Genomic DNA, 13,526 nt, shown 5'->3' on the forward strand with positions numbered 1-13,526 from the left:
TCAGGGCGTCGTCTGAGAGGAAAAATATTTGAAAGAATTAATCGACCCTAGTGGGTCAATAGCGATAAGCGCTGAATGAGGGAAATCGTCGACCACGCCGGCGGGGTCGGTATCGGGGTCCTGAAGTGTTTGGTGTCGCAAGCTGATTGGCTGCCTCTATGGCTAGAGTAATCGGGTCGTCGGGATCGTATATTACGTCCTTCGGACGCCGATACTTTTCAGTACCGTCCCTAAGCGGAATGTATTCGGAAGATCCATCTGCAGCGAATCTACAATAAGTCACGTCAAAAAAAACTGAATGTATCTTGTTTTCGCTTCGTTTACGGAATAATATATTTGACGACTACACTATGAACAACATAAATGGAGCGCGTGGAAATTAAAAATAAATTCAATTATTTTTTCAATTTCCAATCATCACTTTTATTTTTTATTGTTACATGACAAAACCCGACACGGGTAGACCATTATATGAGCCTCATCACTACACGGCTACTCCAAACGCTTCATCATATAACATCTTCAGACTTCGTATCAAAATTGCTTGCAAATCATTTCGGTACTCACACCTTTCACACACATTCCCTTCTTCACACAATCTATTCACATTCATACTCATAACTTTCTTCGTAATAGGCCTTTCATCCATCTCCACATGTACTCTTCTTTCATCCATCTTCATTGTCGTTTGTTGGTTTGTTTGTTGTAAACTAACTTAAATTTCTTCTCTTCCACAGAGCATGCCGCCCCCTGGTTCGTGAACATGAGCAGCCGTCCGGCGGGGGGGCAGCGCTGCCAGCTGATCCTGCAGCGTTGCCTCGCCATCCACCTCGCCAAGCCCGGCAACGCGCCTGATGACTTCTGGATGTACGACTCTGGCTACTTGCTCTTCCAGGTTAGATTAAACAGATTCTAGAACATTCGATTCTTTTTCTTCGACCATGGCAATAGCATCAGCTGCAGGATGAGAGCCATGTTTATGTATTTTAGCGTTGTTACTTTCCCTGACTGTTTTCGGGGTGAACGTAGTAGGAGGTTAAAAAAACTCATTAAAGAATACATTTTCTTAAATTAGGATTCTATCTTAAACTTTCGATGATCTGTAAATATGCGTCTTCAAAATTAACATGTGAATAATAATTATTGTCGTGTGCAGGGGTGTTAAAAGGGCCACATCGAAGCAATTCATCTAAAAAAAAGCAATATTGCAATTTGACATTTGCGCATATAAAAGTAAGTGTGCAATCTGCAATGCACACAAATGTCAAATAGCAATATTGCTTTTTTGGATGAATTGCTTCGATGTGGCCTTTTTAACACACGAAAATAATTCACATGTTAATTTTGAAGACGCATATTTACAGATCATCGAAAGTTTAAGATGGAATATATCTCTCTATCCATCCATAGGGAAGGCCCGTGCCCCAGCAGTGGGGACGTTAATGGGCTGGTGATAATGCTTCGATGTGGAATTTTTAACCCAACGGATCTATGAACTTTTGTTTTCTGATCGAGATAGATCAGGATATATTTTTGTATGATACGAAATTAGAGTTGAAATTACAATCACAGAAGACAAACATGCAGTTGAATGAACTATAAACTGGTTAAACTACAACTGACGAACATTTGGTTTCATTCATCACATCACAGACGAATTATCGATCCAACATGCTTGTTTACCATCCTTGACGACTTGCACCCGGCGTTGCGTGGGGCCATACACACATGTCATTATCCTGATGTTTCTTGTATGTCTGTTCATTCCTTCCACGATCATTTACCCACTTTATTGTCCTATTTGTTATTAATAAAACTTTAAAGACATTCGTAGATACACACCATCATCATCACCCTCGCATTATCTCGTTTTCCTCAAACACCGTTTTCCGTTTCGTAAAGACACTTCCTTAATTGAAATCCTAAGATGGGTTTGATGAACCATATAGTATGGCAGATTACCAGCCCGTCGTCATCATCATCTGCCTAGCGTTTTCCTAACCTGAAGTTCAGTTATAGAGGCGACTGCGTGTCTGATCTTCCAACCAGCCCAATACAGGTTAGGTCATATAACTCCGAAACGCATTTCTCGGGAATGTAGGGCTGGTGTGCGAAGTTTCGGTGTATGGTGTAAGATGTGGGTATGTGGAAGGTCATCAGCGTATAATCTTGAGAAGAGATTTGACTTGTCCAATATGATGGAATTCGATATTCAAATCAAATATCTCAAAAAAAAACATACAATAAAAAAAAACTCAAACCTAATTTTTGGGATTCTTTTAATTGGTCAAATCTCTTGTTTTTTGTCATTTTTATCTCGTGTTTGTTAGCTTTGATCACTCTAGGAAAAATACATTGTTTCAATTTACTCCGAGCTTTTGTGTCTATGAAATGAAAACTCATTAAAAGTTATGAATGTATTAAACGGAGCGTTAATCTTTGTACACTTGCATTGATTTTAATGTTGAGAGATAATAGTATTTTATGCAACAGTTGTATAAGAAGGGTCAAAAAATGCGAGTGGCGTGAGTTGCGATGTGAGCCTTGGCGAACATCGCAATAAGAGACGCCACGAGCATTTTTTGACCTAGTTATACAACGTTGCATACAATACTTTTTCTACGACGACGTAATTTTAAACGAAACACAAAAATTTTCCAATTTATTTTCCAACGCGCGGGAAAATGGCGGCAAATGTATACTTTTTTTTTATAGTATATCTATGGCACCAAACAAAGTAAACGTGCCAGTTTCCAGGTCAAAAAAAAAACAACAACAATGCTTTTTTGGCGACATTATAGTACAGTTACACTTTGTAAACAATGCTTTTATAGGCCATAGAGCGTACACTTTTTCAAAGAGTTTAATTATGTATGTACTTATATTAGACTTTTTGGTTATTTAAATGCCAGATTAAAGTAGAGGAGTAGAAAAAGAGATTTTATACACGGTATTAGTGACATCGTAACGAATACTAACTACTAAAGGGGATGATTCAGACCATGATTCAGAGTTAATATCAAGTAGAATTTTCCGTCGCAAAATTCAATTTTTTTAGGATTTTAAATTATTTCAATTCTTTACTCTTGCTTTTTTTAACTCAGAATCATGATTTGAATCATGCCTCAAAGTTTTCGTTACGATGTCTCTAACACTCTGTATTTCTGGTTGAATTAATGTTGTATAGTGCATGACTAATACATAGTATAAAGGAAGATCGTCCTATATATTTTCGAGGTTATCTCGCAAACACCTCAGCGGATTCACCTGTTGTTATTATGATGTGCATTTCCGTAAGAAAAAGAGAGAGAACTCCTTACTCTGCACGAATAAGCTGCCTTTCGTGAGTTTCGGGCGAGTCCACTACATAACTCCAGCATAAGTGATAACTGGTCCACGTGCCAGTTTTCACATGTGCGAGTTGCTACCTCACTCAAAATAGAGTTGGTCAAGTGACGTTAGTTCAGTTATATGGTATTCTTATTTAGGTTTTTGAAATCCTAACAAAAACTAAACAAAAAATCTATTTTTAATTATGTATTTATTTTAATAAAAAACTAAAAAACAATTTTATTAAACTATTTATTTATTCAATTAAATACATCATTACAAATAGTTTTTTGTTTCGTTAGAGTAATTTAATAGTTAGGTACGTACATTTGCTCTTCAATAGGGTCAAAGCTGTGATAGTAAAGATAATACCTATTTATAGCAATGCAGTTCAGTACAATGCTTCCTTGATATTTTTAGGTCAAGCTACTTCAAACGATGCATCTCAAGTTTTATAAGGAAGTCGATCTAATATGGAAGTAATTAGACGTAATTTATACGGTAAACTCTTGAATTTGAAGAATATTCTTAGCTTTGAAAAGTACGCTTGGCTATTTTAAGTTGTTAGTACCATCTACTCTGAACCTGCGTGCATGAAACGATTAATGAATGTAAATGAAGCAAGAGAAGTGTTATTATATCGGAATATTCAATAAACAAAGTGTATCTATCTATTTTCGCTTCGTGCCAACAAGCCGCTTCATAACTCGAAAGTTTATGCGGACTTTTGAATTAATTCGTTTGGGGTTCGGAGTAGGAGTCTGCTCAGAGGGTGGGGGCTTAGGTTTCATCATTTATCGTCATCACCTATCATCATTTCGTCATTTCATTAATCATAATCAAGATAAAAAAATACGTAAGACATGGCTGTATGGGCATAGCTCCCTCTGCCTTGCCCTTCGGGGAAAACCAAAACAGAAAAAAAAGTCTCTGCGTACCCCGGTGGTTCCGGCCAAGTAAACGTAAGCTGTTATGTTGTTGTTACACACTAAATTAGGTTGACTATTCCAAGGTTTTGGTAAGAAAACTCACATCAGAACGTGACTTTAAAAAAGATGCTTACAATACAATACAAAAACTCCAGCCAAGTAGTTAATGCCATCTGCGGCAAATCTACAATAAGTCACGTCAAAAAAAAGTACCCCGTTGGGAAATAGGCGTAAGTTTATGTATGTATGTATGTGTAAACGTTACTTCTACTATATAAACTAAAGATGATACGTTTGTAATATGAGCTCGTCCTATATAAATCGTGGGGGCAATGGACTTGCATCCATTAGTCCACAGTGGACTACATTACTAAATCAGCAGTAGAATGCCTATACGGACTGGCGCAAGAGTAAGCTTAAAACACATTAATTTTTACACATTGTTTTATATTTACGCGGTTATTATGGATCTACCTACTCCACTCCAATCTCATCAGTAATCCCGTGATCATGGCACTTGCAACAGTGTCGAAATGTCGGGAGTCTCATATCCCCATTTAAACGCGGTAAGAACCCGTTATTACGTGCTTTAATTACATTAATTTTTGACGTGACTTATGTACTTTTGCCACGAATGACATTAACTACTTGGCCGGACAAATGGGGAGCGCTGAAGGCTCTCATCTAAATAGGCTATATCGTTGTCTTATGGTGAAAACCACGTAAGCTTGCCACCACGTAAAGATGCATATATCTGTTATCCATGAGGTTAGAAGGTTAAACGAAGGAAAGTTTATACAGCGCCATCTATATTGATTTTGAGTAACGTAGCCTGAAAAGTTGGAATAATTATTTAATTTTATAAATTATGTAATACAAACCGGATTTAAAAAAAGAAAGGAAAACATGAAACAGTTGGACTACGGCCATGTGCTGGGAGGTTTTCTGGCCACGTCTTTCCCTCAGCGTTACAGATTCCGATGTGGTACTAGTTTTACAGCTAGTTACATAATAAGTAATTTAGTTTTTGACGTTCAAAAAGCGCTAACTTTGTAAGCCAATTTTGAAAAATAAATATTTTTGAATTTTGAATTTTCGTCATTGAATTGAATTCTTCTTCTTTGCGAGTCGATGGCGATCGAAACTAAATTTTTGCTGACCAATAATTGGCCACGCTTACAGCATTGTCAGTGGCTTCGTAAAGGTCTTTAATAGTGCAGGTGATAGGGCACTTAGGACAGCACAAAAGGTGAGCCATAGTTGAGTTTAAATTGACTAGTGGTTACTCATTCCAATACAAAAGGTCAAAAGGTATATAACTTAGTAAATTCTGCTCAAATATAGAATATCTTTTAGAAATTCAATAAGAATATGATACCCACAAGTTTATGCTCTATTTGTTATTCCCGCTTTCCTCTCATACCTTTCCCGTCACGGGCATCGAATCTAGACCAACGAAACCCGAAACCGACAGGTCAACTGACACAACTTCGCACATTATCACCAGCATGGGAAATCGTACCCTGTCTCTAAGACTATAGAGTTTAAGAGACAGTGTTTATTTGCACATACATTGCATTGCCATGTTGCTGAGAACTGGGAAATGTCAGTTACACACTGCTCATGCTCGTAACCTTATCAGGGTGGGCAGAATTTCAAATCGCTAAAAACAAAAGGGCCATCAAATCCAATCCAAAATATTTTATTGACAAAAATACCGAAAAAAGACTCACACTACAGCTGTCGATTATTCTACAGTAATTGCTTCATCATTTCCCTAGTATTATCCCATTTTTCACAGGGTCCGCTTACCTAACCTGCAGACAAGACAAGCAGCTGAACGTGTTCTATGTTTTTTTTATTTGCTCCCAGAATAGTATAAAAGCATAGAAGCATTGAATGGAATTAATTAATCTTAATAATTCTATGCGGCATATGCGACACTAGTGAACTTTTTGAAGGTGTGAATAATATTTTAAACCTGGTTTTTTCGTTTTCCGTAGTAGGTAGTTATCTATTACACAATAAACGATTGTCAATTGTTTTTTCCTGTCGAACAAAATGATGGATGAAACTATTATGCAATTAATTTAAGTATATGAATTGAGTAGCGAAAGTAGGTAAATACATTTGCTCTTCTTATCAGAATATGTCATATTACAACTCACTGAATATGTTATTTAGTGAAATTTTTTTTTTTTATAATCAACATTTATTTACAAAATCATTTTAGTGAATATTAATATACATAATATTATTTAATACAAATATTACGCGGGTACATTACGAAATAATTAAGAGGATTAAGAATTTACATAATTATTTAAGTAGTTGTCAATGTACAAAATAATATTACATACGTTTTTAATTTCGTTTTTTATCTATAACTAGATCCATAATAAAACTTATTAACACATTTGAATATTTGAAAAAACTAAATTAAAAATTTACATAATTGAAGATGTCCATAGATAAGGTTCAGTAGTATCTAAGTACTCTGAACCGGCGTACGTGTATGAAACGATTGATGGATATGGAGGAAGCAAGAGAAGTATGTCAGGATCGTAGCAAATGGAATTCCATAGTCTCTGTTTACCCCATGAGTTTTTGCTTGTATGTATGTATGTAAATTAAAAAATAATGAGATTTCAAAGTTTACTGTTAAATAAGTCTCTTCTTACTTTCTAGCTTTGTAGCTCAATCGAAAATAAATAGTATTAGTAAATCTACAATAGTCCAAAAAAAAAATAAATATTGTGCTTTATTACGTCATACCCTACCTACGTTTGTGACGTGACTTATTGTAGATTAGTCTCAGATGTCATTAACTACCTGGCCGGTCAAATGGGGAGCGTTGAGGTCTTTCACACGGTAAACGTTTAAGCTGACAGACTTGAGGATTCTAACTATTATACATACCTAATTCACCCTATATCTCTACACTTTATCGATAGAAACAGACGGACAGACGGATGGACAACAAAGTAATCCTATAAGGGTCCCGTTTTATCTTTTGAGGTTCGGAACCCTAAAAATAAGCTACCTACTTGTTTCCTAATTCGTTATCAAGACACAGCTTTCCTAACTCGTTCAAATCCTCAGATATAAGTCACTTTCACCCTAATTCCCTCAACATTTTCGTCGTAAACATCTCTTGTTTGACGATAAATAACAAGATATTACCTACAAACTGCGGATATTTTCCAAAGCACAGTAATGCACGGTAAAACATGAGTTATTACGTGAAATCTCGAGTGGACCCAATACGCTACTGCATAGAAAGTTGAGTCGGACGCAGGGTTAAGTCCATGTTAGGTCAAACGTGCTATCTTTGTACTAATACTTGTACAGACTAATGAAGTACGGAATGCAATCCCGATTCGAGTACGCAAATTCATAATCCCGCGGGATTTGAAATATCAATCGCGCGAGTTCCCGGAATTTTCGGGATTAAATGAAAAGTAAGGATAGCTGAAAACGATGAACACTGCTTGTTTTTGATAGTGAGGTTAATTAAGACATAATATTTTTTTGAAAGAAAACAAAGACCTTTATTCCTTAATATTACTAACGAATTAATTAATTAACTAATTGAGGAGCTCGGTGGCGCAGCGGTAAACGCGCTCGGTCTGCGATTGTTGAAGTTAAGCAACTTTCGCAAAGGCCGGTCATAGGATGGGTGACCACAAAAAAAAGTTTTCATCTCGAGCTCCTCCGTGCTTCGGAAGGCACGTTAAGCCGTTGGTCCCGGCTGCATTCGCAGTCGTTAATAACCATCAATCCGCAATGGGCCCGCGTGATGGTTTAAGGCCCGATCTCCCTATCCATCCATAGGGAAGGCCCGTGCCCCAGCAGTGGGGACGTTTATGGGCTGGTGATGATGATGATGATTACTAATTAAGTTTTTCTTTGAAAATCAGCATAAAACAAAATGTATACTATTCAGAGGCGGAGGAAAGAAGACCTAGTATGGCTTTGAAATGGCTACTGAGGGGCGGAAAGCATTTATTTTATTTTATTTATTTATAAAGTACAACCACATCACATATATTAAAACAAATACACACACACACACATATACATATATTAAGGCATATCAATATAAACGTGCCTTGCCAATAAACCGGCATAATATATAATTACAAATCAAATCAGTTGATATAAGAATCTATGTTATCAGTAAATTTACTGCTCTTCATTCTTAGAATCTTTGATATAAATATCTTTATTTTAACACGTACTTTGATTATTGTGATGTCTTATGTTTAAGTAGGTAGTGATACTGGCGGTATAAGCAAACTATTTTTAATTATTTTGTTCCACAAAAACCTTCAAAACTGCTTTATCTCGTATGTACTTAGTTCTCCTATCATGTGGGTTGTGCGGTGGATTACCAACCTCATCAACCCTGGTTTTAGGGTTATTGAGCCGCCAAAGGCCCCTGACATATTATGGCTTGTGTAACGAGTACTTACTTACATCTGTAAGTAGTAACCGGGACTAACGGCTTAACTTGCCTTCCAAAGCACGCAATTCTAATATTTACCAAGTGATGGTGGGGAAAATTGGAAACGTTTCATTATTTCTTTCAAATGTTTTTCTCTACCATGGTAAAAGTATGCTATGCTTATCTGTCTGAAAAAAATAAACAGACTCGCAATGTTACCAAAGCAAAGTTGAACAAACTAAATGGTAAGTTTTATTAAATAAACTTCAAAGCGATCAGGAACAATACAAACACAGACACCTTTTGTTGGTTGCAGGCTTCACGGCGACGCGTCATTTCCGCACCAGACGGTCTGACTGAAACACACTTTTACAATACAATACAAATATACTTTATTGCACCAAAATAAAAATTAATAATTACAAAAGACTCTTAACTAGGTACATGGTACTTTGGTACATGGTACTTTTATGTGATTTGTTCAAGCGATGCTCAATAGTTGGTCTAACAGAAAATTTGATCAGGCGTGAGGATGTACTCTGACTACCCCAATTTGGATATTGTCGTGAGCTTATGTATGTATGTTTATGCTCAATAAATTAGAGGAATATTGGGCCGATAGCGATAAGCGCTGATTGAGGGAATTCATCGTATCGGGGTCAATAGTAACCATAATTCGTACTGTCTTACCGGGATTCAAAGTTGTCGCATTAACATGTTTATTGTTCTATTTCTTATTATTCATCATCATCATTAATTTAACAGCCACGCTATTGTCGGTGTAGCATTCTCCATGCTACTTTTTTAGAGAAAAATAGAGCAGTGGTTTTCTTCTTGCCTTCTGCCACGCAGTACTCTGTCTGACGCGATCTATTTCATCTATTTCAATGCCGTACTAGGACTCCTGTCCTCCGTCTCTGAATAGTACTGACAATGGTTAAAATATACTAAATATAGATACGGGGAAAGCTTCATTCGAAATCCACATTGTGTCAGAACCACGGCGCGATCGACACTCTGTCATAAGACATCTATCTCAAAATTACGAATAACGCGCCAACCTCAAGTACAGTTAGTATCATCACAGTACAGTTATGAGCAACATAATGTACCCACTTTAGGACTCTGTCGCACTAACATATTTGATATTTAGTGAGACTTACAGTTCAATTTGTCAAAAAAGTTAATGTGACATGGTACCAAAGTGTATACATATTAATGCTCGTGACCGTACTACCTTTGTATGTACCCAAGTCTTTTGTCAATGTTATCAATTACCACTCACACGGAAGTTGACCTAAAAAGTTGACACAAGTACTCATTTACTTATGCAATTTTCAGACTACTGAAATACTCGTAAGTTATGAATAATTTTGCAATGCCTAACAAAAGACCTTTTGTCACTTGCAAGAGGTAATTAAAGCCTTCCGTGGTAATAGTAATCCCACTAAAAACATGTTCATGTAAAATGTTGCCAAGGCGAGATCAAATCGATACAATACAAATACACTTTATTGCACCAAAATAAAAAGAAATAATTACAAAAAGTCTCTTAACTCAGTACATGGCAATCGATCGCAATCTCAAAAAGATATCAGAACTCATGTAAAGCCAAGCTTTTAACTGCACGCCCGAACTATACAAACACTGCGTTTTCTACATATCTTAAAAAAATCTAAAGTATTATTCCGGCCAAGTAGTTAATGCCATCTGCGGCAAATCTACAATAAGTCACGAAAAAAATGTATTATATCTATGCATACTTTACGCCATGTGTAATAAGTTCACTGCTGACAAGATTTCCTGTGTATTTGGTTTATCTAGTATAATCCAAACCTGAGTTATGAGAGTTCAAAAAATCGACGAAGCGTTTCGGGAAAAGGTAGCTAATGCCCTTGCTCTTCGCTTTGCTCGTCTTGGCGAGGACACTCCCGTGCCCCCAGACATTTTTACTTAATTTTAGCCGCAAATACTGAAGTAGGTATGTACGTATACCTATTATGACCATACTTTGCTATTGTCTCGGTTTGTCTGTCTTGTATGTAGGAATTTAGACATACATATTACATACGTACATAAACTCACGCCTGCAATCCTTAATGGGGTGGACAGAGTCACAACTCAAAGGTAGATACGATGAACCTAATGGTGCTAAGGGATCGGCCTATCCCCCCCTAACAATTAAATTGTCCAATTGTCCATCATACGTTTAAAAATACGTTAAAACCGACAGAGAGATTTATGTCATTTCTAATGAAAGGACATAAATATGTAATATTCGCTCCCGAAGATTTGTCAGGTCCGGTTTTTTACAGAGGCGACTGCCTATCTGACCATCCAACCCGCGAAGGGAAAACCAACCCAATACACGTTAGGTCACATACCTGCGAAAATGCATTTCTCGGGAATGTGGGTTTCCTCACGATGTTTTCATTCACCGCTGAGAAAGTGATAATCATTTATGATCCAATTGATTCGAAAACAGATTCGACAATTATTGGCTTAGGCCGGGGCCTCAAAGTGAGAGGCAACTGAGCTGCCACGGCTCAGATTTAGAGACCTAAAGACGATTAAAGGTTTAGAAGTTAGTAGATATAGAAATAATAAATTCAAAAAATATAAGAGGCACGCTCTTGTCGGTGCAGCATTTTCCAGGGCTACTTTTTTAGGGAAAAATAGCGCAGTGGTTTCTTCCCTCAAGTGGTTTCTTGTCTTCCGCCCCGCAGTACTACCCCCTCCCCCCCCGGAGTACCACGGAGTAATAGTAGAAATAATATCTGTAAATAATTACATCCATTTTACTTTATATGTATTTATTTTCAAAATAAACCACTAGGTAACTGATCAACTTTGGCTTTGACTAGTTCATATTAAAAAAAAAATTAAAATTAAAATTTCTTTATTTCAGATAACAATGATCCATAATTTACATAATAAAACATTCAAATAACTTAAAATAATAAATATAATAAAATAGAATTAGATAAAACAAATAAAATCAATTAAAATATAAAACAACAATGATCATATATTATAACAGCTTAAACTTTGCTATTTCACGGATCGCCGCAATATTTAGTATAATCCTGCTAAATCCCCGCGGGATTGGAAACTGCTGGTTTGGATGTCAAGTTTGAATATTTCATATTTAGCAAGTTAGTAGCTGTAGTTTGACTACAAGGGGCATCTCACTAGGACACCAGGTTGGCGCAGTTGTATAAATGGATACGCAATTGAGATAAGGCCCTTAGATTTCATACTGTCTATTACCAATCAAAGGTGCCAACGAATTTCTGCGTGAACACGTTTTATAATATATGTTGCTTATTGAATCGACCACTAGACGCTGGATATTCAATGAGGCCTTATGTTTCTAGGTCAGGGTTAGGTTAGCTTTAGCATAGGCCTAAACTACATTCGATATACTCAAAGGCGAAATACATTCAGTCTCCGCAAAATTGACTCGTTGCGAGTTTATGTTATCATAATAAGTAATTATACTGTTCGAAATGTATTCCATAAAGGGAAGAACTAATTGTACCCACCTATATTCAATTTGAGACCCTATTGCGAGCATTATATAAGTTTAATTTTTCTCCTTTCACTGTGGAATGTTTGGAGTAGTAAAGAAACTTCAGGCGTAATGACGTCAGCGGGGGCGCTGCCCGAGAGGGGTAAAAATATTCAAATTTTGAATTCTGCATTCGAAACATCGAAGAATCGCGAATTATTATTACCATCAAGGGCGAACAATGAATCAATAGAAATCAATTTTGAAATTGATATCTATCAAAAGCTAAGCTTTCCAATTATGATTAACCATTGCAGATTGTTCCCATTAACGTAAAATTATTCAATTTATTATTTAAAATGTAAAACTATGGAACCTTGGCCTTGTTCCAACGAGCAGATACAATGCGATGATGAAAACATTAATTACCGTGATAGACTGCTAAAATTAATGAACTGTAGAGAGCGAAATCTGAAGAAAATATTACAATAGATCCTTGGCAAAGTCCATAGCAACTGTAGTACCTAATAAGTCTGTTTTCGAATTAAAGTGCGGCCTAAAAGTACCATTTGGTGGTGATTTATTATATTTTGGTGGTGATTCACGTACATACCATCTAAGTTTATTTTAAGTTATAAGTACCTGTCATTTACGTGAGGTAACCCACATTTTCAAATGCATTTTCGGAGGTATGTAACTTAACATGTATTGGGATGGTTTTCATTTGCGGGTTGGAAGGTCAGACAGGCAGTTGCTTCTGTAAAAATCGGACCTGTCAAATCTTCAGGTTAGGTAAGCGGACCCTGTAAAAAACGGGATAATGGTAGCTGACAGCATACGTCAAACGGATTGCATATGAGCGAGATGCCTATATTATTCGCCGAAGTTCTTTCATTTTAAAATTAACGTTTGTCCATCATCCGTCCCTTTCCTTTTCGGCGAATAAGAAAATGACGGGTATAATTTAGAATAAAATTGGTGTTGTGGTTGAGGTGTCTGTAGGAATCGGGGACAAAAAAGGATTAAATAGACGCATGAACAGCTCTTTAGCCTAAGGCTAAAAGTTATGACTACCTACACTGATAGGGCCTACAAGCGCGCATTATGCAGGTATCCAACACATTTCTACTGGGAAAATATTGATTGAAGAAAAAACCGGAACTTGGTAAGAGAGGCACGTACGTTGCGTACGCGCAAGTTTTTATAGTCTTTTGTCTAGGAGAAAATTAATGATTAGGTCAACAGTATTATGGATGGAAAGTTAATATAGCCGGTATGTGGGAAAATCCCCTTGAAGATATAGCGATAA

General features: G+C 36.6%; 1 protein-coding gene across 3 annotated transcripts in view; it reads left to right on the forward strand.

Annotated features, from left to right (window-relative positions):
• Positions 1-13,526, forward strand: part of LOC126367012 (uncharacterized) — a 326,060-nt gene that overhangs the window by 68,618 nt on the left and 243,916 nt on the right. For all 3 annotated transcript variants that reach the window (XR_007566431.1, XM_050010366.1, XM_050010365.1), the window contains exon 2: positions 738-895. Coding sequence is in view for 2 of the 3 variants with exons in the window: in XM_050010366.1 (XP_049866323.1) it covers positions 764-895 (132 nt within the window). In the remaining variant the exon portion in view is untranslated. The remainder of the gene's footprint in view (positions 1-737; positions 896-13,526) is intronic.

This window comes from Pectinophora gossypiella, chromosome 5, assembly GCF_024362695.1.
Source record: "Pectinophora gossypiella chromosome 5, ilPecGoss1.1, whole genome shotgun sequence".
Lineage (NCBI taxonomy): Eukaryota > Metazoa > Arthropoda > Insecta > Lepidoptera > Gelechiidae > Pectinophora > Pectinophora gossypiella.